At 45.0% G+C, this 26628-nt stretch overlaps 1 protein-coding gene across 1 annotated transcript; it reads right to left on the bottom strand.

Moving 5' to 3' along the window:
* LOC126252659 (uncharacterized) lies at positions 1-25323 on the bottom strand. Its single transcript, XM_049953562.1, has 3 exons — positions 25264-25323; positions 11551-11748; positions 1-330 (listed from the first exon to the last, which is right to left on the bottom strand). The coding sequence occupies exons 1-3, from the start codon at positions 25321-25323 to the stop codon at positions 115-117; spliced, it is 474 nt and encodes a 157-aa protein (XP_049809519.1). The 3' UTR covers positions 1-114.
* Positions 25324-26628: the final 1305 nt, after the last annotated feature.

Here is a 26628-nt window from a genome sequence, read left to right as displayed (position 1 = left end):
TTGTTTTGTGAAACAGTTGTATTTTTAAAAAAGTGTGCTATAAGGCAAGTGTGTTTGGGTGTGGCGTTGATCCGTCATGTGTTGAGTGGTCAGCTGCGGAGTCTCGTGGAGACCTCAGCGGTAGTAGTAAGGGTAGGCGGCGTAGGGGTAGGCGGAGTAGGCGCTGACGACGGGGGCGGCACGGTAGGCGGCGGAGGCGTAGGGGTAGCCGTAGTAGCCGTAGGTGGCCGCGTAGGGCGACGCCACGTACACTGCCTCGGAGCCCTTCAGGTCCTTCTCCTCAGCGCCGAAGGCCACGGCCACCAGCAGGGCCATCAGGACGGCGCACACCTGCAGGGAACACACGTCACCTCAGCAGAACAGTTTACCATGTCAAACAAGTAATGGCGTCCACAAATCTGGATCACATAATGTTCCTTAAACCAGTAGTATCTGCCCTCATATGTAGCTATATCTGGGAGCTAGACTAGACTATGCTGTCCAAGATGACAAAGCTTTATCAGATATGTGAAAATTTTGTATGTTTCTCAGGGGACTGTACTCGGTCCACAATTATTTAAATTTACTTAAGAAATATTTTCTAAATAGTATTTACACCTTACTGCTATATTAAGGATGCTTCTGTCCAGAAATTATATCTAGGGGAAATTTTTGATTTGTCTAGAATCACCGGCAATGATAATGGCGGGTGATACAATAACTACAGGTGCTTCAAATACGTAATTTTATGGATGTTAGCATGTAGAAAGACCTAAATTGTTCAATTCAAGAGTCACGAAGGTACCAGTTTTTTCTAATACCTCACACTAATCACAAACAGTAGAAAGTTTAAGAATGTCATGGAAACAATGAGGGAGTTACTATATTACAAATTAAAACTGTGTTAGATCAGTACTCGAGCCCTCGTATCTGCCCTTCAAGATTATTACCCTCTCTATCGAACAAGCGGAATATGTGACAGGGAAAGACTGAAAGCTGACTCCTCACCATATCTTCCACAGAAGATCTTGTACTGCACTCTTAGTGAATATGTTTAATGAAGAGTGACTTAGCCACAGGAGAGACTGAGTTATTTTACTTTTGGCAGTCTGTATGCTACTTTGAGTTTATGTGATAAGTCGAAACATCTTGCGAATTAGAAGTATCCTGCCCTGAATCCTGGTTTTACCTTTTCAGGTACAGTAAATATATCCACAAAATTCCAAGAATTCAGTCAAAACAAACCAGACTACGTTTGGCTTGCCTTAATTCCCTCTATTTTATGGATAAGGTAATACGTAGTGAGAACATGAAGATTCACACACTATTCGCAATATAGTATTACTGCCAGAACTCTATGGAGCTGTAGCCTGCCCGGGAGGGTGTTAAATACATAATTTTCTTATTCTACAGTGTTTTGTCGGCGTGCTTGTTCCATACCACTTTCTGCTAACAAAAGGAAGTACCACGAGGGTGAATAGAAGTGATGGATCCTTCTCCTCTTTACAGGAGAGCTTTTGGAGGTAGCTGAAAAATGAATGACTAACGAAAGATGTTCCATACATGAAAATAAGCGTGTCTTATTATGTATTCACAAGGGCATCCCCCATTTCCCACGTATATGTCACACATGGAGTATAGTGCTGAATTTTGACAACTTGAGGTAATCGGTGATGTGTTTCCTCTCATAACTGAAAATATATAATGAGGAGAAGACGTTGCTGCGTGGCTGTGTTCGCGTTTACATCTCTGGCTTTCGCTTTTACACAGGGAACTGATCATGAACTAAAGTTACGGCATAATCTTTTTACTCTTCGTAATTAGATTTGCCACCACATATTTCCAGTAACTTTAACTGATACCCGTAAATCAATAGAAGTTTAAAAAAAGAAAAACACGAATATCGATCTTCATACATCTAATGCATGAAACGGAGTCATTTTAGATTTGTTTAGAAAGATCATCCAAAGTAGACGAATGGTGAACTATCACAGTCTCCCTTAACTTACTGGTACCAACTTCACACAACAGTTGCCTCAGGAAAGCTAAAATTCAGTCTGAGCGTATAAAACAGTAAAATAGACAAACTGCCTACATTTGAAAATAATATTAAAACGAACAACCACTGTCCCTGCGGAATTGCTATGGGTTCTGTGTTCTTTCTTCGAGTAATATGAAATTCGCACGAAAAAGCCATAAGCATTGCCTATACGAACTTGTGTACCAAGTAGAATCAAGGAATAATAGCTCCCCCTGCGGGTCCGGGGATTAGAATAGGCCCGAGGTATTCCTGCCTGTCGTAAGAGGCGACTAAAAGGAGTCCATCCCCCTCACGGGGGTAGTTAGCGCCTGCGTCCGGAGACGGACGGTTTCACGACCTATAATCGTGGTCTTTTTGGTTTTTCCTTCTCGTTTCTTCCTTCCTTTTGTTGGTTCCTTTCTTTGCTCTTCTCCACTTCACTGTCTTCCTTACTTTTTCCCTTGACTTCTCCTTGCCTTCTCATTGCCTTCTTCTCCTTGCCTTCTCCTTGCCTCCTTCTCCTTGCTTTCTCATTGCCTTCTTCTCCTTGCCTTCTCTGGTCTCCGCCTCGGCGTTTGAGACAGTCTGTCCTCTTTCTCCCTCTCTCTTCTTTTTCCTCTTCTTCCTTCCTCCCTGTGCGTGTCTGAAGGCCGACCCACGCGTTCGCACGCGTAGCCGGTGACGGGGTAACGCGTAAGTCCCCGCCCTGGGTAGACATGTAAGGCACGCGCGTACCCCCTGGTAAAGGCCAGGCCCGGGGAGGGGTGATTGCCTGAGCTGATACCTTCTGACCATGCCGATTGGTCCCTCCGTCTGTTTCTCGGGAGGTGTGACCTGAGGTGTAAACATTCACCTAAGGCGGGAGTGCCCTCTGAGAGGGTCCCCACAAGGAAGGAGCGCGCCATCGGAGACGCTGGCAATCATGGGGGATTCCTCCGCAATGGATTCTACTCCATCGCTTTCGACTTCGACCCACAAACGGAAACGTGACCAGCCAACAGTGACAAAAATACTACCGCCTGCCCCACAGTTCCTCGTAGTTTCTCGATCTGAGGACGGAAAGGATTTTTCCTCTGTCAACCCTTTCGTTATCCAGAAGGGCGTAGATGCCATAGCCGGATCTGTCAAATCTTGTACCAGGTTGCGTAACGGTACCTTATTACTAGAAACTGAGAGCGCCTTTCAGGCACAAAAACTGCTTCGGGCCACACTCCTGTACACATTCCCTGTCCGGGTGGAGGCTCACCGAACTTTGAATTCGTCTCGTGGTGTGGTCTACACTAGATCCCTCGACGGTTTGACTGACGAGGAGATTCAATCTTTCCTCGCTGAGCAGGGCGTGACGGCTGTCCATCGGGTCATGAAAAAGGTCAACAATGACCTTGTACCGACCCGGACACTTTTCTTAACCTTCGATAGTGTTAAGCTGCCATCGCGCATCAAGGCGGGCTACGAGGTTATTTCTGTTCGCCCCTATGTCCCGACACCTACGCGCTGCTACCAGTGTCAGCGTTTCAATCACACTCGACAGTCTTGTTCCAATGCGGCTAAATGTGTCACTTGTGGCAGGGATGCCCATGAGGGTGACTGTCCACCTCCGTCTCCTCGTTGTGTGAACTGTCAGGGTGACCATGCCGCATCCTCCCGCGACTGTCCTGTCTATAAGGAAGAACGCTGTATCCAGGAAATTCGAGTCAAAGAGAAAGTGTCCACCTCGGCTGCTCGCAAGCTATTGGCTAGTAGGAAGCCCACGCTGCTCCCAGCGGGGAAATACAGCACTGTCCTCGCCTCTCCTCGGACTACCCGGGAGGTAGCAACCCAGACATGCGATCTGACCTTCAGCACCACGGTCGTCCGTTCGGCCAGTGCTAAGATCGCGAGGTCGACGTCTCCTCTTCGTCCCATCACCCCACAGACACCAGCCCCTTCATCAGCTTCTGCTAAGACGAAGACCCAGAAGTCAGATGCACGGGCCTTCAAGAAGGAACCGTCCCGTGCAGACTTCCTACGTACCTCGACCTCCCAGCCTTCGTCCGGTACTTCCACCAAACGACCATCCAAGAAGGCTAATAGGAAGCACAGTTCTCCTTCTCCGCCACGGCGCATTTCTTCTCCTGCGCCACCCAGCGGTTGCCGCCCCAGGCCGTCATCCCTTTCGCCTGGCCGCACCACTGGTAGCCGAACATCTGGCCGTTCACCGGCGGAGGAAGCTCCCCCTCCCGGCCATCTTCCCAAGATGGCCGATGACCCTATAGAACCAATGGACGATGACTGTCCGCCTACTGATAGCGGCGGCAGTGCTCGCTCGAAGCCAGGCCCTCAGCGGCCTTCGAGGTGACCCCTTCTCTCATCTTCCTTTTCTTCCGATGGCACTTATTAACTGGAATATTCGCAGCGTTCGCTCCAACCGAGAGGACTTGAAGTTGCTGCTCCGCTCGCATCGTCCGCTCGTCGTAGCCCTCCAGGAAACGAAGCTACGCCCATGCGATCAAATTGCCTTGGCACACTACACCTCTGTGCGTTTTGACCTACCCCCTGTGGTAGGTATCCCAGCTCATGGAGGGGTTATGTTGCTGGTCCGGGATGATATTTACTACGATCCCATCACGTTGCACACCGGCCTGCAGGCAGTTGCCATCCGCATTACTCTCCCCACTTTTACGTTTTCCTTTTGTACCGTTTACGCTCCATCGTCATCTGCCGTTACCAGGGCAGACATGACGCAACTTGTTGCTCAGCTACCTGCACCATTTTTGTTAACTGGAGACTTCAATGCCCACCATCCTCTTTGGGGCTCTCCAGCATCCTGCCCGAGGGGCTCCTTGTTAGCAGACCTTTTCAACCAGCTCAATCTTGTCTGCCTCAATACTGGCGCCCCTACTTTTCTTTCGGACACATCTCATACCTATTCCCATTTAGACCTCTCTATATGTACTCCCCAACTTGCACGCCGGTTTGAGTGGTATGCCCTTGCTGATACGTATTCGAGCGACCACTTCCCGTGTATTATCCATCTCCTGCAGCATACTCCCTCTCCGTGCTCCTCTCGTTGGACCATCTCCAAGGCAGACTGGGGGCTCTTCTCTTCCAGGGCGACCTTTCAGGATCAAACCTTCACAAGCTGCGATCGTCAGGTCGCACACCTCACGGAAGTCATTCTCGCTGCTGCTGAATATTCCATCCCTCACCCTACCTCTTCTCCACGTCGCGTACCGGTCCCCTGGTGGACCGCAGCATGTAGGGACGCTATACGTGCTCGTCGACGTGCTTTACGCACCTTTCAACGCCACCCTACAGTGGCGAATTGTATTAATTATAAACGATTACGTGCTCAGTGTCGTCGCATTATTAAAGAAAGCAAGAAAGCCAGCTGGGCTGCTTTCACCAGCACCTTCAACAGTTCTACTCCTTCTTCTGTTGTCTGGGGTAGCCTGCGCCGGCTATCTGGCACTAAGGTCCACTCCCCAATTTCTGGCTTGAAGGTCGCGAATGAAGTCCTTGTGGCCCCTGAGGCTGTCTCCAATGCCTTCGGCCGCTTTTTCGCCGAGGTTTCGAGCTCCGCTCATTATCACCCTGCCTTCCTCCCCCGCAAACAGGCCGAGGAGGCTAGGCCACGTGACTTCCGCTCCTCGAATTGTGAAAGTTATAATGCCCCATTCACCATGCGGGAACTCGAAACCGCACTTGGCCGATCACGGTCCTCCGCTCCAGGGCCTGATTCTATTCATATTCAGATGCTGAAGAACCTTTCTCCTGCGGGTAAAGGTTTTCTTCTTCGTACATACAATCGCATCTGGATTGAGGGACATGTTCCCGCATGCTGGCGCGAGTCTATTGTTGTCCCGATTCCTAAGCCGGGGAAGGACAAGCACTTGCCTTCCAGTTATCGACCTATCTCGCTTACCAGCTGTGTCTGTAAAGTGATGGAGCGAATGGTTAACTCTCGATTGGTTTGGCTGCTCGAGTCTCGACGCCTACTTACCAATGTACAATGTGGATTTCGAAGGCGCCGCTCTGCTGTCGACCATCTGGTTACCTTGTCGACCTTCATCATGAATAACTTCTTGCGGAAGCGCCCGACCGCGGCTGTGTTCTTTGATTTGGAGAAGGCTTACGACACCTGTTGGAGGGCGGGCATTCTCCGCACCATGCATACGTGGGGCTTTCGCGGTCGCCTCCCTCTTTTTATTCGTTCCTTTTTAATGGATCGACAGTTTCGGGTACGTGTGGGTTCTGTCCTGTCCGACACCTTTCGCCAGGAGAATGGGGTGCCACAGGGCTCAGTTTTGAGCGTCGCTCTCTTCGCCATCGCGATCAATCCAATAATGGATTGCCTCCCAGCTGATGTATCAGGCTCCCTTTTCGTGGACGATTTTACCATCTATTGCAGCGCGCAGTGTCCACGTGTCTTGGAGCGCTGTCTTCAGCGTTCTCTTGACCGTCTTTACTCCTGGAGTGTCGCCAATGGCTTCCGTTTTTCTGCCGAGAAGACGGTCTGTATTAACTTCTGGCGCTACAAAGAGTTTCTCCCACCGTCCTTACGACTCGGTCCCGTTGCTCTCCCACTCGTGGAGACAATCAAATTTTTAGGCCTTACCTTTGACAGGAAACTTAGCTGGTCTCCACATGTGTCATATTTGGCCGCCCGTTGTACCCGTTCTTTAAATGTCCTCCGTGTTCTCAGTGGTATGTCGTGGGGAGCGGATCGAACCGTCCTACTTCGTCTATATCGGTCGATCGTCCGCTCCAAGCTGGATTATGGGAGCTTCGTATACTCCTCTGCACGGCCATCCATCTTACGCCGCCTCAACTCCATACAACATCGGGGTTTACGACTTGCGATCGGAGCATTTTATACCAGTCCCGTAGAGAGTCTTCATGCTGACGCTGGCGAATTGCCACTCACCTACCGGCGCGATATACTGCTTTGTCGGTATGCCTGTCGGCTACTGTCAATGCCCGACCATCCTTCTTATCGTTCCTTTTTTGACGACTCTCTTGACCTTCAATACGGGTTGTATGTCTCTGCCTTGCTACCCCCTGGAGTTCGCTTTCGTCGCCTCCTTCAACACCTTCATTTTTCACTCCCTGCAACCTTTCGAGTGGGCGAGAGCCGCACGCCACCTTGGCTCCAGGCTCAGGTCCGCGTTCACCTCGACCTCAGCTCGCTCCCAAAAGAGGTCACCCCCGGTTCGGTCTACCACTCCCGTTTTTTGGAACTTCGTTCGAAGTTCAACAACATTCATTTATACAGATGGCTCTAAGACCAATGACGGGGTCGGGTGTTCCTTTATTGTCGGGGCACAAAGTTTCCAATACCGGCTCCATGGCCATTGTTCGGTCTTCACAGCTGAGCTCTTTGCCCTCTACCAGGCTGTTCTGTACATCTGCCGCCACCGACATTCTGCTTATGTCATCTGCTCAAATTCCCTGAGCGCCATCCAGAGCCTCAGTGATCCGTACCCGGTTCACCCTTTCGTACACCGGATCCAACGCTCTCTTCAGCAGCTGGTGGACGTCGGTACGCCGGTTAGCTTTATGTGGGTTCCTGGCCATGTCGGTATCCCTGGGAACGAAGCTGCAGATGCCGCGGCCAAGGCTGCGGTCCTCCAGCCTCGGACAGCTTCTTGTTGTGTCCCTTCGTCCGATTTTAGCAGGGTCATTTGTCGGCGCGTTGTGTCGCTGTGGCATGCCGATTGGGCTGCACTTACCGACAACAAGCTTCGGGCCTTAAAACCTCTTCCCGTGGCTTGGACGTCGTCCTCACGCCCTTCTCGGCGGGAGGAGGTCGTTTTAGCAAGGTTAAGAATTGGACACTGCCGGTTCAGCCATCGCCATCTGCTGACGGCTGCGCCGGCGCCGTTCTGCCCATGTGGGCACTTGCTGACAGTTCGTCACATTTTAATGTCCTGTCCCGATCTTAAAACACTGCGCCTCGATCTTAACCTGCCTACTACTTTAGATGCCATTTTAGCGGATGACCCACGAGCAGCTGCTCGTGTTCTTTGTTTTATCAATTTGACAAACCTCGCTAAGGACATTTGATGATGTTTTTTAATCCTATGCCTGTCAGTCTGTCTTTTATTGTGTTTTCCCTTTTAGTTGTTGTTGTCAACTTGTGCCTCGCGGTGCATTCTTAGAGTAGTCAGGGCGCTAATGACCATTGAAGTTGTGCGCCCGAAAACCACAAAACAAAAAAAAAAAAAAAAAAAGGAATAATAGCACTACTGAGATGACTGTGTTCTTACCTAAATAACTTAATGGCAGCTTGTGAACTTCAAGAAAAAGCTGAGACTCTAACCATCCTCAGGCATAGTGTCACTCATTCAACAACAGACAATATAAAATTCTCAAAAAGAAATTCTTTCCCTCGGCAACAGGGTTTAAAAATCAAATCAATGTGATGAAGTCCATATACAAGTCCGTCCTTGCTATAATCTATGAGTTTCAAACTCATTACAGCTCTCTAGTTTTTTATTAAGAGATAATTTCACGAATATATGACATAAATAGTCGACAAAATCAAATGAGAATTCTTCCAGCTGAAATCGGGTTCCTCATAAAATACGCTCTCTGATAGCCAATCAACATCTGGGAAAAGCATGGCAGAAAGAGAGGCTGTGTACTCATGTGCACCTGTATTCTAAGTCCCAGAGGCGTCCTAGCATAGACGAGGAAGCCTCACTTTGACTAGTTTCATCGTGTCAGGTACGTTTCGGCGTCTTCCTCACGACACTAAAAATGCTGCTTTTTTATGTAACAGTTTTACTGCCACACCATCGTCTGACTGAAGTCTTCTCTTGACAGAATAATTTACCAGGAAACAGTATCCTGATTAAAAAATGTAAGTACATCTTACTTCTTAAAATCCTTGCGAACTTTTGCATGATAAAGTCTAACAGGTATCTAACAAATAGAAAATGTTTTACTACAATAAATGTGTAAAACCTGAAGATGGCTGCAAACTCTGTTGGAACCGGTTGCGTTGAATAAAATATATTTTGTGCGATATTGGTTTCGAATGATTTTGAACAAACAGAAAATCAGTTACAGACGTTTAACATATTTCAGAAAGTTAGTAAGCCTGAGAATGTTTTTGAATGTGGAACTATAATTTAAATCCTGAAAGTTATGATCGTTAACTATAGTATTCGATTCACTGCCTTGTGATCACAGACAACTGCTAATTAAAATTCTTCTATTTATCCAATGGTTTTCGAACTGAAAAGGATTTCTTTTATAAAAAAAAAATTTCATTTGATTTTGTACTTTCAGTGATATTATAAAAAAGAGAGAGAGTCCTCTTGTTTCCTTCACTGGCTCCGAATGAACGTAACAAAAGCGAAAAATTTGCGCAGACTAGAGCTGAGATTTATTGTGAAATGGAAATTTTAGTCTGGTGAAAGTTAGCCACCCAATAATGAAATTTACTGTCGATGAAACTTCGCGTAAAAATGTGTTTTTAGAACAGTAAATCTAGTGTTATGTCAATAAGAGTAAGTCCGAAAAGTATCATAATTTTCCTTCCAAGCCCATAATATTAAAATGAACATTATTTTCTGTTAGCCCTTGGATAAGTAATGTTTATGAACGGTGAGTTAACTAGGCAGCTTGTAAGAAGACAATAGTTTGAATTCTCTCAGACCGTACTAGCAGCCCAGTCTGCGTATGAGTGGTGTGAGCGTAATGCAAAAAAAAGGGCGAGACCTCCTTTGCAGCAGCGTGCCTCTGGTACTGAAGTAGGACAAACCTTTACTTGCATATAGGAATGTCACTGACTGAGTTATGGGTAACTTGCGAAAAGCGTTTCACAAACAAGATATCCCTGAAATTATGTATTTTCCACCGTGAAAAAGTTTCAGAGTACTCATGGCTCTCCACGAATTAAATACGTTATGATTTTCATCGCAGGTGTAAGAAATTAAGCTTTCCCGTCCTCCTCTGGAGTACTGCTGCCCGGTGTGTGACCCTTACCAGGTAGGATTGACGTAGGACATCGAAAAAGTTCAAAGAAGGGCAAATAAATTAGTATTATCGCGAAAACTGAAGAGTATGTCACCGAAGCTGGGATGGTGATCACTAAAACAAAGGCATTTCTCGTTGCGACCAGATCTTTTCGGTATACTTCAAGCACCAACTTTCTCCTCCAAAAGCGAAAATGTTTTGTTGACTCCCACAAACAAAGGAAGAAATAAACAGCGTAATAAAATAACAGAAGTCAGAACTCGCAGAGGAAATTTTAACTGTTCCTTCTGGAGGCTGTTCGAGACTGGAAGGTTAGAAACATAATCTGAAAGGGGTTTGATGAGCGCTCAGCCAGGTAATTAAGTGTGAACTGCAGAGAAGTCATGTAGAAGTACATTATCAGGTGATCCTCTATGTAAATAAGTGTAATGTAACACGTGTGAATATGCGAAGGAATACGGTATCGTTCGAGCACGCGACCGCCAATCAGACATTGAAATCAACTACTGTTTCATGCCCTAGAAGTGCTCTTCTGGAGCTCGATGTACCTGCATATGTCTGGAGGGTACCTTATCTACAATTTCTCACTGAAAGAATTGCGGAAAAGGAGAACGTACCACGAGTACTGGAGTGGAACAAACTTTTAGTGGTGCAAAGGACCAGCATTTCTATAGGACAGAAATCGGCGACAGTCTATGGCATACTGTAAGCTTTAACCAAAATCTACACATATTCATCTGTTATTCTACGTATGTTCCACAAAAATACCACAAATTACAATTAAGAACCCACTGTAACTCTCACAGATATGCCTTTCTGGCGTGTTGACAATGCAGCTAATGTCCTTACGACTAAAGGCCGGAAGATGAAGCTGTGAATTCGAAATGAACATTGGCAAAGTGGAAATTCTATTGAGAAGACTCAAGACAGATTCTACAGTAATTGCGCTGTCTCTCTTTTGCCAATAAGTCTCTACTATGATTGCTATGATGTAATAAAGTGTTCTTGAGATTAAATACGTTACCGTTCGATACGAAGAGAACTGGTCTACGTATCGATAGTTTCAACAGTCCGAAACAAGCAAAGTTAGACCTAGAAGCCCTAGACCAAACGTGACTGTGAATCTTACAGGTAGGAGTGGTCATTAAGGAAAGGTACAAGTTATCGTACCGTAGACTGACATCGACAGCTAGGGAAAAGGTGTCATTTCATGTCCAAGAGGCCCAATGTAGTTGGATTTACCGTGAGACTTGGTGAACTAAATCTTCTCATGAACCAGGCACCTACTGCGGAAATGGAGAACATACCACGAGTACTAGAAAAGAGCAAACTTTTGGTGCTATACAGGACTGGCAAGGACAATCAGACAAACGTAGAGCTGAAACGTACGATGGGAAGTCAAGAAATAAACAGTTCCCGAGTTACGGTATGATACCGTCTCACACGCAAAAATCCGAAAGTAGTGCAGGGTCCGTGCAAGTTTAGAATATTACAATTTTCAGCGGTTTTGAGCAAGCAGCGTTAGACGTAGATTATGCAGGTTATGGGTAGGAGCGGCCTGTGCCACTTGGGCACGTGGTACTTACGAAAGCCTTCATGGTGTCGGCGGAGGTGGTTGGAGACGAGCTGCGGCCAGAGAGCAGAGGAACCTCGGAACTCGAGTGATGCCCAGCGGTGGCCAGTGGTCCCTTATATACGGCGCGGACGGCCCCCGTCCTTGGCGGCTTCTGCCCTGGGCTGCCCACGGGTTCGCCGACCGGCTCCGCTTTTTGCCGGCCTTTCGGCTGCAGCAGCTAAGCTTACACACTACTTAATCTAACTTAAACTAACTTACGCTAAGGACAACACACATACCCATTCCCGTGGGAGGACTCGAACCTCTGACAGGGGGAGCCGCGCGGACCGTTGCCACAGACCGCGCGGCTGTCCAGCCGGGAAAACAGTCTGTTAATAGTGGTATTAAACTTTCCTCTATATATAGTCAGTATCTCAGTGCAGCGAGTAAATATTTTATTTACTGTGACTTTAGCTATCAGAGTGAACTTACTGTTTCTCGAAAGTGAGGCTGTTCAAAATGGCTCTGAGCACTATGGGACTTAACATCTATGGTAATCAGTCCCCTAGAACTTAGAACTACTTAAACCTAACTAACCTAAGGACAGCACACAACACCCAGCCATCACGAGGCAGAGAAAATCCCTGACCCCGCTGGGAATCGAACCCGGGAACCCGGGCGTGGGAAGCGAGAACGCTACCGCACGACCACGAGATGCGGGCAGTGAGGCTGTTAAGTTATGTAGAATTTCTATGTGTGTTGGTGAAAACTAGATATCAATTTGAGATGGAACAACAACAATCAAATGTGCAGGCTTTAGAAGAAGCAGGAAAGGCAGATCCAACTGCGTGTGACCCAGAGATAGAAACTTTAAGACAGTTAAGGTTACTTTCCGCTAGACAGTCGAAATGACCACTAAGGAGGACTTTGCCGATCTACCCAGTCAGGATGACTTAACAAATTTACCCTCTGAGAAGGATTTTATTGTCTAATAGAGCGAAGTAACTGGGACTGCACGGCAACAGGCAAATATTGCTCCAAGAGTTACAGAATTAGTAACTGAAATAACAGAACTAAAAAAGTGACAGGAACAGTTTCCACAACGACAGAAAACTCGGCCTGAAAGCACCACTCCTCCTGTTGCGGAGTAAGTTGTATAGGTACCCAACATTAATTCAGGCCATCAGAAAAGGATACCGGAAAAGTCTGACGAACGTAAGCCATACTTTTCCTCAGAGATAAATACTTAGTCTGAGACAAGTGAAGTGGAAGTTAAACAAAATGTAGATGGAAAGATTAAGTTGGTGGTTGCAAACTTACTTGTGATTCAGAACTTCAGGAGGAGCTACGTAGGATTAAGCGACAGAGAGATTCGAATCTCGAACAATGGAAAACTGATGACTTGCCAAGTAGAGAAGGTGTTTGAAGAAGTAGAACAAGTGCGATAGGAGTACAGGATAGTAATACATTGTACGTGAAACCTCGAGCACTGAATCATATTGTGGAAATGCAGATCCATTTCAAATAGAGCCGAGAAACAACACGAATTGAAATCCTGAGGTGACTGCCACCACATAAGTCTATGCTACAGTGCTTATGGGAAAGAAACTCTGAAGCTTAGACAGTTCCGACGTTAATAACTGATAAATGTTTTAGTTATTGAAGGTTTAATAGTAGACTATATCCTCAGTGAGGACTTTTCTCTAGAAAATGGGACATCAAGTTCGACTTTTCAGAGGGTCATATCTCATGCCAGATCAACAGGGTGGTAACCTGATTAGAGCTTACTAAGCAAGAAAGGAGTCGTGGAAAATATTGCAGGCAGAATCATCTATGTGTTATTTGTGAGAGACGCCATTACATGCAGAATTTACTGTCTGGAAAATTTGTGTGCTTCTACATTACAAAGAAATCCAGTAAACATTATGAGAAGTGCGGCACCTTGACCTTTACAATAACAGCAATTGACAGACATCGTATTGCAACATTCGGATGTTTTTGAGGAACGGCCAGGTATCATTAAAGGATATATACATACCTTTTAGATGTGTTTCCTCACCAAACGTTTGCCACATCTTTTATGTAGCTCCTTGGCCACTATGGTAGACTGTTGAAGACGAAATTTAGAGGATGTTGGGATTTGATAGAGACATCCACCAGGCCATATTGTATCTCCTTTCTGTAGTGACTAGACCAGGTGGAAAGACGCATTTTGTATTCGATGCTTGGGTGATTACCAAGATTATTGTACGAGTTTGGAGACGCCTGGAGAATGTGGGTGCGTTAATACAAAAGTTTCATGGGGTAAAATACTCAACAAACATCGATCTCTGAGCTTCATATTGGCAAGGACCAATAAAACCAGAGCCAAGGAAATATACTGCCTACATTTATACTGAAAGGTCATGTTAGTTCAGGATTCTTCCCTTGCCGGCCGTGGTGGCCAAGCGGTTAAAGGCGCTACAGTCTGGAACCGCGCGACCGCTACGGTCGCAGGCTCGAATCCTGCCTCGGGCATGGATGTGTGTGATGTCCTTAGGTTAGTTAGGTTTAAGTAGTTCTAAGTTCTAGGGGACTGATGACCTTTGAAGTTAAGTCCCATAGTGCTCAGAGCCATTTGAACCATTTGATTCTTCCCTTTGGGTTGAGCATTACCTCAAGACTTTAATGTAGGCATTAGACACAGTGTTGGGACCAGAACTTAGGACTCAACTAACTTCAGTTGTGGATGACCTTCTATTGGCAACAACTGCATTGGAGGAACAAATTACCCTACTTTCACAAGTGCTAGACATTTAAGCAAACTGGCATTACAGCTAATCATAAAATGTCACATTTTTGTCTAATACGAATCAGGTTTCTTGGTCATCTCACCAACATTTAATCGAAGTGGGATTACAGCTAATCACAAAAAGTCACATTTTTCTCAAATATGAGTCAAGTGTCTTGGTCAGCTCCTCAATTCGGAAGGTATTCTATCTCATAGTGGCAAGATACGAGCGATTAATAATTTTGAAGTACCAGGAACTAAAAAAGAATAATCGCTTTCAGATCAGTCTATGAATCCCAGAACTTTGCTTTGATTGTTGAGGAAAGATGTACTTTGCCAGTGGACACCAGAATGTCAGAAATCGTTTGAAGCAATTAAGACATTGCCAGTATGTTCTCAAATTTTATGTCGTCCTCATACATCTTCAAAGTATGGACTTATAACTGAACCCTCAGCTGTAGTTTTTTGTGCGTCCTTTGCAAGTCGGATTTCACCAGACTGTGAAAGGTCTTATACTACTACAGAGCTGGAAGTACTAGTCGTGGTATGGGCATTTCAGAAATTTTATTACTATTTGTATGGGAAGGGCAACAGCTTTGCCACAATGGTTGCAACGGCTCCCGTGATATCACTGAAGTTAAGGGCTATGGGGCGTACCCAGCACTTGGATGGGTGACCATCCAGGCCGCCATGCGCTGTTGCCATTTTTCGGGGTGCACTCAGCCTCGTGATGCCAATTGAGGAGCTACTCTGCCGAATAGTAGCGGCTTCGGTCAAGAATACCATCATAACGACCGGGAGAGCGGTGTGCTGACCCCACGCCCCTCCTATCTGCATCCACCACTGAGGATGACACGGCGGTCGGATGGTCCCGGTAGGCCACACGTGGCCTGAAGACGGAGTGCTTTTATTTGTATGGAAAGGAAACAATAGTTTACTAGTGGCGCAATACCTAGTAGACTTGTAGTTACAGATTTACAATGGTGTTTGTCGCTAGCTGTCACTTGCATGACCTAAGATTGTTTTATGCCTTTCTACAGAGTCCCCTCTGTCCTCCCTTTCTACCCTTCACATCAGCTCTTGGTCATCACAAGTGTTAATGATATAGTTTGATTTCCACACTTCTAACTGTGATTCTTAATTTTCCTCTAAAATGTTTATTGCTATTTTATGTTTCTACAGTTGTTTCTGGGACTGAATTTGTTAATTATTGTATCTCGACGTTTAATGCAAGATCCCAACTCTACGAAAACCATGCCACTTGGTGCCATGTTATAGCTAGTTTTGTAACTAGAGTATGTGGTGCTGGTTAACTGAGTACCGTTATGACGATGGATACTCTTTTACACAATACTGTAAGTTAATTTCTTTCCCCTGGTGTGTAAACTTGGTTTCCAACGAATTCAAGTAGGTTCAGTCTTAATATGTCATCTATAAATTGTTCTTTCATGGTGACAGATGTTTTTGTCAGATATTCTCATGCTAGGCCGTGCTCGAAACGTCTAAATGTAAAGCTTGAACAAGTAATGGACTCTTTTTTAATAGCGGCCGAAGAGCGTAAAAAGGACCTACTCAGTATCCAGAAGCCTCTGTGTAATACATAATTGACCACTAGATATGGCAAGCAGCGGACTCGCCAACATAAAACGAGGAGGGGAGTGCTGTGTTATCGGCAAAGAAGCAGCAACAGTAGACTGGGTCGGTAAGGAATGCTCAGTGACATCGAATGTGATCCAGTCACTGGCTGTCAACTCAGCAACACATCCATCAGGGACATTACAACCCTTCCAGATCTACTCAGGTCGAGTGTTGGTGGTGTGATTGTGAAGTGAAAACCCGAAGGAACAACCACAACTAAACCAAGACCAGACACACCTTATGTACTGAGTGATAGAGACCATCGAGCAATGCGGATGGGGGTTGTAAGATATGGCATGAAATCAACAGAAGAATCTCTCGTAGAGTTCCAAAGTGTTATCAGCAGTCCAGCTGACAATGTGACTGTTCGCAAAGAGTAAGAAAGAATGGCGTCCAATGGTTGAGAAGTTCCCCATAAACCACACATTTTTGTAGTCAATGTTAGTGACGCCTGACATGGTCCAAATACTGACGCCACTCGATGGTGGATGACGGAGAACGAGTGATTTGGAGTGATGAGTCACGCCATGTCCTCTGACAATCTGACAGAAGGGTTTGGGTTTGGCGAATGTCTGGAGAACATTATCTGCCGTCCTGTGCAGTGCCAACAGTGAAGTATGGAGAAGGCGATGTTATGGTGTGAGGGTGCATTTCGTGGTTGGTACGTAGACCTCGTATTGCAGCAATTGTGAGGTAACTGTTTGTGGGCAATAACGCCTTGAAATGGACTGACTGCCCGGAGTCCCGAGCTAAACCAAACCGAATGTCTGTGAGATGAGTTAGAATTTCGACATCGCTCCAGAATCCCAGTGGGAGACATCGTTCCTTGCCCTGATTTCGGTTTTTTTAGGAAGAATTAGCTGCCATTCCTCCAGACATTAGTACACTCCAACGGAGTCAACCCACCATAAAGGAGATGATGATGATGTTTAGTTTGTAGGGCGCTCAACTGCGCGGTTATCAGCGCCCGTACAAATTCCCAACCTTTGCTCAGTCCAAACTCATTATTTTCATGAATGATGATGAAATGATGAGGACAACACAATCATCCAGTCATCTCGAGGCAGGTGAAAATCCCTGACCCTTCTGGGAATCGAACCTGGCACCCTGTGCTTGCGAAGCGAGAACGCGACTGTGAAACTACGAGCTGCGGACCCCATAAAGGAGAAGGTGGACACACCTCATATTAATGTCCACTGATAGGTGTCTGGAAAGTTCTAATCAGATGGTGTACAACCTCCGTCTCAATATAATAGGTGTATGTGTTTTTGCCATTTGATACATGTGGGTGGACTGGGTAATCTTGGCCGAAAGTGAAATACTGACTCTCCAAGCCGAGAGCTGTCACATGAGGAATCTGACCCTGCGACTTTTTATCATCATATCGAGGATGTACTAAGTCCAAAACGGCAATAGTATTGCAGCTGTTGTAGATTTTTAAGAATATGCCTCCTTCTCTTCGGTGTGACATTTGTTCCGTACTGAAAATAAATCTGTGACAAACTGAACCTAAATATTACTCTAATTAATGATGGTTTAAAGTTACAGTGGCTGCTACATAAAATGCATACTCAGGAACTGAATGTAAAAGAGAAAGATCAGAAAAAGAGTCACTTGTCGCTTGTAAGATGTGTATGGAGTATCGGAAATACATTTACAAATATTGGGACCAAATGCTTCAGACCAATGCAGGAAAACTGTATATGTTAGGTGTTCTCTAAGGATGTCGCGAAAAGACTGGAACAGTTGCAGTCAAGATATTGTTCCAGTACCAAGTGCCATTTAGAATGGTTGCAGGTGGCCAAATTACACGACTACCCCATTTTATGTCTATTTCATCTATTTCTCGATATGCACATATCACATATCAAATCGCTGTCATCTGATCATAGTCGCAATATGAAATGTAACTTAGCTAGAAGCCCAGCTGTTCCAGTTCATAAACCAAACATTTCTCAAACTCCTTCTCCATCGTAATGCCGGTATCTGGAAGATGGTCATTCATCTCCAGGCACAGTTCAGTATCGTGTTACATTTAAGGAAAAAAAACCGTGCACTTTCTCTTATTATTTTCGCAATTTTTCCGAAAAAATTTACACAGTCTTTTAACTCTGTCCAAAAAATGAAACGTATGCACTGGCTGACAAAAACTGCTGCATCCAGAAATGATCGGATGTTGCAACTACGTACACCTACACACTATCGACGAGAACGTAACTAACTAAAACTAAACTTCTCTGTGGTAAGTTGAAAGACCACCAGAGTGCATTAGTGTTGTTCGTGTTTAGTGTTGTTTATGTTTTGTTTTGTTACAAGGCCTACTAGGGCATATAACCGGCGTGAACAACGTCAGAAATTGAGAGATCACTATGAAAAACGAAGAGATGCGTCGTACTCGCGCCAGACTGCGTTATCGCCACACGACAGATTTTGAGTGACCTCACTGTAGGTCTCCATTTGGTTGGCTGTTCGAATCGTGCAATACCCAGATATGTGGAGCATTCGGATGTGACAGTGACCTAATTTTGTTCTGCATGGGGATGTGGCGCTACGCATATTCGTTGTCAAGTGTCTGGTCGACTACATCTGACTTCCACCAGGAAGATCACCAAACTGCACCAAGTATATCGCAGCCGCATGAAATACGCACCTGCCATCAATGAACAAGTAATGGACTCCCTGAATATTCTGTGTAATCCCGCACCAGTGGTCGGAGGCTAGCAGAAACTGGACTGCAGAATTATTAACCCATGCATAGGCTGCTCTCAACACCACAATGCAAATGGTTCCCGTGACCAGGAATCATGGGTTGCTCATGAATGGCATCACGTTTTCAGGAATGAACTACGGTTCTGCACTGGCCTGGATGAGCACCATCAGACACAATGGCGACCAGTGGAGAGGTCACTTTTTACAGTGTTTTGGAAAGGCACAGTTGTGTTACGGGGGGCGTCATGGTATGGGGAACCACCTGTTTGACAGTAACTCACAGGTCGTACTGACTGAGGGAACTCTGGGTCCTCATGTGTTACCTCTTGTATGACAATATTGTGGTGCCAATTTCCAACAGAACAATACTTGTCCGTAAGTGTCATACGTCTCTATTGAGTTACTTATGTAATGAAACCCTCCACAGTGGTACTTTTCCAGATAGGCTTAAATATGCTATTGTCAAACCATTACACAAAAAAGGAGACAAATCATCAGTGGAAAACTTCCATCCCACTTCATTATTGGCAATATTTTCAAAAGTGTTTCAAAGGGTTATGTACAATAGACTTTATGAACACTTAGTGGAGAAAAATATTCTCATTCGCAACCAGTTTGGATTTCGGAAAGGACTGTAAACTTATCATTTTCATTGTTTTCTACAAGAAGTGTCTTGCAACCACAGTTTAGTCAACTATCAGCCGCCTTTAGTGAATTAGCAGTCTAGTTAAAAGTTGATTAACTCTCTACAGTAAATTGATTTCTTAGGATGGATAGGATGTGTGACTGCTATGCCCGCATCTCGTGGTCGTGCGGTAGCGTTCTCGCTTCCCACGCCCGGGTTCCCGGGTTCGATTCCCGGCGGGGTCAGGGATTTTCTCTGCCTCGTGATGGCTGGGTGTTGTGTGCTGTCCTTAGGTTAGTTAGGTTTAAGTAGTTCTAAGTTCTAGGGGACTTATGACCACAGCAGTTGAGTCCCATAGTGCTCAGAGCCATTTGAACCATTTTTTGTGACTGCTATGTACGGACGTAGGAGGAGCTGGCCACTGTTCGCGAACAGCTGAACGTGTTGATGGCCGTGGTCAGCCGTCTTCAGGCTGCTGCCTCGGAGTGTACCGGCAGTGGGGAGTCTGGTGCGTCGCATGGTACACCCCAGGTGTTACATGCTTCACCCACTGTCCCTGCTGCGAGACATCTTCGCGGGTACCGGGCGCGGTTGAGCCACCCTCTCCCCAAGGGGAGTGGCGGGTTCAGCGGCGTTCGCGGCGCACGAGGCGGAGGGTCAATGCAGAGGTTGGCCGTGTGGCATCGCCCGCTCTGCCTGTGAGTGGACATGTGGCCGCTCTTTCAGCAAGGTTCGAGCAGGCTCACGGGGGGAGGGGTTTATTAGTTATTGGGAGCTCCAACGTTAGCCCCTTAGGGAAATAGCGAAAAGGTCGGGGAAGAAGGCCAGTGTTCACTCTGTCTGCTTGCCGGGGGTTCTCATCTGAGATGTGGAGGAGGCCCTGCCGGCGGCGATAGAGAGCACTGGGTGCACCCAACTGCAAATTGTTGCTCATGTCGGCACCAATGACTCCTGCCGTCTGGGTTCAGAGGTCATACTCAGTTCGTACAGGCGGTTGGCGGAATTGGTAAAGGCGGAAAGCCTCGCTCGCGGGGTGGAATCTGAGCTAACTATTTGTAGTATCGTTCCCAGAACCGATCGCGGTCCTCTGGTTTGGAGCCGAGTAGAAGGCTTAAACCAGAGGCTCAGACGATTCTGCGGAGCTCTGGGATGCAAATTTCTCGACCTCCGCTATCGGAGTAATGTAGGGTCCTCCTGAATAGGTCAGGCGTGCACTACACGCAGGAAGTGGCTACAAGGGTAGCGGAGTACGTGTGGAGTGCACATGTGGGTTTTTTAGGTTAGAGAATTCCCTCCCTAGGCCCGACAAGAGGCCTCCTGAGACGCGGCAAGGTAGGAGTAGGCAAAATGCAACAGGGAATAACAATATTAATGTGCTAATAGTAAACTGCAGGAGCGTCTATAGAAAGGTCTCAGAATTGCTCTCATTAATAAGCGGTCACAATGCCCATGTAGTACTAGGGACAGAAAGTTGGCTGAAACCAGACGTAAACAGTAATGAAATCCTAAACTCAGATTGGAATGTATACCGCAGAGACAGGCTGGACAGTGAAGGGGGAGGCGTGTTTATAGCGATAAGAAGTGCAATAATATCGAAGGAAATTGCCGGAGATCCGAAATATGAAATAATTTGGGTGAAGGTCACGGTTAAAGCAGGCTCAGATATGGTAATTGGATGTCTCTATAGGCCCCCTGGCTCAGCAGCTGTTGTGGCTGAGCACCTGAAGGATAATTTGGAAAATATTTCGAGTAGATTTCCCCACCATGTTATAGTTTTGGGTGGAGATTTTAATTTGCCGGATATAGAATGGGAGACTGAAACATTCATAACGGGTGGCAGGGACAAAGAATTCAGTGAAATTTTTTAAGCGCTTTATCTGAAAATTACCTTGAGCAGTTAAAGAGAGAACCGACTCGTGGCGATAACATATTAGACCTTCTGGTCACAAACAGACCCGAACTATTTGAAACAGTTAACGCAGAACAGGGAATCAGCGATCATAAAGCGGTTACTGCATCGATGATTTCAGCCGTAAATAGAAATATTAAAGTTAGGAAGATTTTTCTGTTAAGCAAAAGTGACAAAAAACAGATTACAGAGTACCTGACGGCTCAAAACAAGTTTTGTCTCAAGTACAGATAGTGCTGAGGATCAGTGGACAAAGTTCAAAACTATCGTACAATACGCATTAGATGAGTATGTGCCAAGCAAGATCGTAAGAGATGGAAAAGAGCCACCGTGGTACAACAACCGAGTTAGAAAACTGCTGCGGAAGCAAAGGGAACTTCACAGCAAACATAAACATAGCCAAAGCCTTGCAGACAAACAAAAATTACGCGAAGCGAAATGAAGTGTGAGGAGGGCTATGCGAGAGGCGTTCAATGAATTCGAAAGTAAAGTTCTATGTACTGACTTGGCAGAAAATCCTAAGAAATTTTGGTCTTATGTCAAAGCGGTAGGTGGATCGAAACAAAATGTCCAGACACTCTGTGACCAAAATGGTACTGAAATAGAGGATGACAGACGAAAGGCCGAAATACTAAATGTCTTTTTCCAAAGCTGTTTCACAGAGGAAGACTGCGCTGTAGTTCCTTCTCTAGATTGTCTCACAGATGACAAAATGGTAGATATCGAAATAGACGACAGAGGGATAGAGAAAGTTAAAATCGCTCAAAAGAGGAAAGGCCGCTGGACCTGATGGGATACAAGCTCGATTTTACACAGAGTACGGGAAGCAACTTGCCCCCCTTCTTACAGCGGTGTACCGTAGGTCTCTAGAAGAGCGTAGCATCCCCGTTTTCAAGAAGGGACGTCGAACAGATGTGCAGAACTATAGACCTATATCTCTAACGTCGATCAGTTGTAGAATATTGGAACACGTATTATGTTAGAGTATAATGACTTTTCTGGAGACTAGAAATCTACTCTGTAGGAATCAGCATAGGTTTAGAAAAAGACGGTCGTGTGAAACCCAGCTCACGCTATTCGTCCACGAGACTCAGAGGGCCATAGATACGGGTTCCCAGGTAGATGCCGTGTTTCATGACTTCCGCAAGGCGTTCGATACAGTTCTCCACAGTCGTTTAATGAACAAAGTAAGAGCATATGGACTATCAGACCAATTGTGTGATTGGATCGAAGAGTTCCTAGATAACAGAACGCAGCATGTCATTCTCAATGGAGAGAAGTCTTCCGAAGTAAGAGTGATTTCAGGTGTGCCGCAGGGGAGTGTCGTAGGACCGTTGCTATTCACAATATACATAAATGACCTTGTGGTTGACATCGGAAGTTCACTGAGGCATTTTGCGGATGGTGCTGTGGTATATCGAGAGGTTGTAACATTGGAAAATTGAACTGAAATGCAGGAGCATCTGCAGCGAATTGACGCATGGTGCAGGGAATGGCAATTGAATCACAATGTAGGCAAGTGTAATGTGCTACGAATACATAGAAAGAAAGATCCCTTATCATTTAGCTACAATATAGCAGGTCAGCAACTGGAAGCAGTTAATTCCATAAATTATCTGGGAGTACGAATAGGAGTGATTTAAAATGGAATGATCATATAAAGTTAATCGTTGGTGAAGCAGATCCCAGACTGAGATTCATTGGAAGAATCCTAATGAAATGCAATCCGAAAACAAAGGAAGTAGGTTACAGTACGATTGTTCGCCCACTGCTTGAATACTGCTCAGCAGTGTGGGATCCGTACCAGATAGGGTTGATAGAACAGATAGAGAAGATCCAACGGAGAGCAGCGCACTTCGTTACAGGATCATTTAGTAATCGCGAAAGCGTTACGGAGATGATGGATAAACTCCAGTGGGAGACTCAGCAGGAGAGACGCTCAGTAGCTCGGTACGGGCTTTTGTTAAAGTTTCGAGAACATACCTTCACCGAAGAGTCCAGCAGTATATTGCTCCCTCCTACGTATATCTCGCGAAGAGACAATGAGGATAAAATCAGAGAGATTAGAGCCCACACAGAAGCATACCGACAATCCTTCTTTACACGAACAATACGAGACTGGAATAGAAGGGAGAACCGATAGAGGTACTCAAGGTACCCTCCGCCACACACCGTCAGGTGGCTTGCGGAGTACGGATATAGATATAGATATAGATAGATAGCTCATACAAAAGTTAAAGTATTATGGGATAACAGGAGTAGCAGGCTCATGGTTCTCAGCCTATATCTTTAATAGAAAACAGTATGTGTCTGTATCAGGCATACCACATAGCAATAGTTATCCAAAATATGAAGCCATCAGACAAGGGGTACCCCAGGACTCTATTTTATGTCCCTTGTTGTTCCATGTGCAGTGTCACAAAATGCAAATTTTGTCTTATTCGCAGATGATACAAGTATTGGTATAAAAAAGAGTACCCGTGATGTCACAGAGCAATAATCTGATGAAATATTTGTATCAATGGGTGGTTTACAGCAAATGGATTGTCACTGAATTTTGACAATACCCAGTACATACAGTTTAGAACCTCACAAAGAATAACTGACCATATGAGTATAATGTATTCAAACAACGAAATTAAAGGTGTGGACAGTATCTAATTTTTAGGGCTACAAATTGACCACAACCTAAATTGGAAAACTCACAAACTTAATGAAAGGCCTTAGTTCAGCTACATTATCAGTACACATGATAACAGAAACAGGTGATTTAAAAATGAAGAAGTTAGTTTATTTGGCCTACTTCCATTCATTAATCAGTTATTGAATTATCTTTTGGGGAACCTCCCCTCAAAAAGAGAACATTTTCAAAATTCAGAAACGAGTTATTAGAATTATATCTGGTCTCAATCCTAGATAATCATGCAGAGACGTCTTTAAGAAACTTGGTATTCTGCCTACTACTTCTCAGTACACATATTCACTGTTGTCCTTTGTCATTTCCAACGTGTCTCTTTTTACATAAAATAGTGCAAAACATGATTATAATACCAGAACCAAAAACAATCTGTATAAGGATTATAAAAGCTTAACATTAGTACAAAAAGGAGTCAAATACATGAGTACTCATATATTGAATAACTTACCAGAGCATATCAAAGGTCTTGTAAGTGATAAAGATCGGTTTCAGAATGAATTAGAGAACTTCCTGTTGGTTAACTCCTTCTACTCAGTTGATGAATAGCCCGCATCTCGTGGTCGTGCGGTAGCGTTCTCGCTTCCCACGCCCGGGTTCCCGGGTTCGATTCCCGGCGGGGTCAGGGATTTTCTCTGCCTCGTGATGGCTGGGTGTTGTGTGCTGTCCTTAGGTTAGTTAGGTTTAAGTAGTTCTAAGTTCTAGGGGACTTATGACCACAGCAGTTGAGTCCCATAGTGCTCAGAGCCATTTGAACCATTTTTTGTTGATGAATATCTTCACAATGATTATAGCTGATAACTCTGTTTGCGCTAGAATTGTACAATATACATGTACCTGAGAAAAAGAAAAAAGAGAAAAAAACCTTTCACTCTTTCCACATCGCAGAGACTCCTCTCCAAGGGATCCATGGAAAACGATAAATGTAGTGTAATGTATTAACGTTTGTGTGATGGTGAGCAACTCCTATTGCCAGCAGGATTCCTAGATCTGTTCCCAATAGAATGTGTGTAGGGTACATCTGGGATGTCAACTCCATCTTAGTGCCAGTGTCCAGGGTGACAAGGATCAGGTACAAGAGTTGTTGACCAGCTTGATTCAGGAGAGGATCCAACAGCTTTATGAACCCTTCCCAACCGAATCAGTGCATCAATCAAAGCTCGAGGGGGTGCAACGTCGTATGGAAAAGTCAAGCCAAGTTCTTTGTTAATTTGATTCGATTTGTAATCACTGAAATACCATAAACTTCTCAACTCCTGAATTTTCATTACGTGTCCTTCCCTTCAGAGTGCTTCGGTTTTTTTGTGAGGCAGTGTATTCACTTGTTTTCCCAGTTCCGCTTGTTTCTTTTAGTGTTTCTCAATTAGTGATGTCCTTTTATCCTCCTCTCTTCATTACTCGTGTCCTGCCATGTTTCTCTTTTTCGTCCTCCTCGCTCTTCTCTTCTTTCAGATCCATTACCGCCAATACATTGTTAATATTTGCAGCCATTCTTCGTCGCCGGCTGAAGTGGCCGAGCGGTTCTGGGCGCTACAGTCTGGAACCGCGCGACTGCTACTGTCGCAGGTTCGAATCCTGCCTCGGGCGTGGATGTTTGTGATGTCCTTAGGTTAGTTAGGTTTAAGTAGTTCTAAGTCCCATAGTGCTCAGAGCCATTTGAACCAACCATTCTTCGTCAGTGGTTACCTCAGTGCTGTTTATGTTGTGGATCAGAAAACAAACTATTATTTGTCTTTTATGAGATAAGTAATAATCGTGTCTGCAGCTACTAATGTATCATGGCACTTACGGTGCCAAATTACTCTAATAACTGAAGTGGTATAATACCTATCTTATCAAATAATAGCTAACTCTCATTTAATCGTTGATCAGCGTATATTTATGTGCGCTGGTGAAAGTTCTGCCGGCTATTTTGCATTCAGAGAACGCAGTGCGTAGTAAGTGACATAGAAAAATTGGCAACAAGTGCCAGATGTGTCCAAATGAGAAAAGTGTGTGTAAAAGAGCGGCAAAAGAAGAAAGTATTAACAATTTGATATCATTTTCGCAGTTTGGCCTCTGGAGAGGTGCACAAATTGTTTGTATGTGAGACATTTTTTTGGATTGAGTGAAAGTTGAGAATATAAGACAACTTCCTTTATTTAATAAAATAATTTGACTGAATGGATACTACCCAAAGTATGCATAATTTATAGCTTTGTGGAAGTAATGGACAATTGCTCTTTTCGTATTCGGCAAATGTGAAGTACAATATCGGCATCCAGTGTATGAATCTGGTTTTAGAGCTGTAAAATAACGGGTGTCCCAGTTTAAGATGAAAACTCAGAGGAGCTCGGAGTATTTAAGTGGCCTGACACCTTGAAATTAGCACACGTTGTATATTAAAAGTTACACAAAATTCATTATAAGTCTCAGTCTAATGTATAACTATTAAACGTCCATTCATGGAGTCGCATGGGGAGATAATGCTTTCATTCCCCGGTTCCATTGATTATCTTCAGAGACGTTTTTACTTATTTCATATTCAGCGCGGGAAGTCTAGTGTGGCGAGTGTGATGATTTTGATCAACTTTGGTTATAAGGCCAATTTCATTACCTTTGTGATCTTGTATTTTCTTAATGCTGGCAAAAGATACCTTTTGACTCAGCTGTGTTTGGAAAAATAGTTTTTGCTGTGTATGTGACTTGTTCAAGAGATTTATACCCTCGTTTACTCTCTATCTTTTAGTACCACTCAGCCTTTCCAACGTTTTTACACAGCTG

The sequence above is a fragment of the Schistocerca nitens genome, chromosome 4 (assembly GCF_023898315.1).
Source record: "Schistocerca nitens isolate TAMUIC-IGC-003100 chromosome 4, iqSchNite1.1, whole genome shotgun sequence".
NCBI lineage: Eukaryota > Metazoa > Arthropoda > Insecta > Orthoptera > Acrididae > Schistocerca > Schistocerca nitens.
This window is presented reverse-complemented; position numbering and strand designations above follow the sequence as displayed.

Bases quoted from the DNA above. Each gene is read 5' to 3' on its own strand.
- LOC126252659 (XM_049953562.1), bottom strand. From the start codon at position 25,323: ATGGATCTGAAAGAAGAGAAGAGCGAGGAGGACGAAAAAGAGAAACAT. The intron at 11,749-25,263 runs GTAATGAAGAGA...TAGCTGCTGCAG, and splicing joins AGAAACATGGCAGGACACGA to CCGAAAGGCCGGCAAAAAGC. The intron at 331-11,550 runs GTAAGTACCACG...TGTTCCCTGCAG, and splicing joins CCGACACCATGAAGGCTTTC to GTGTGCGCCGTCCTGATGGC.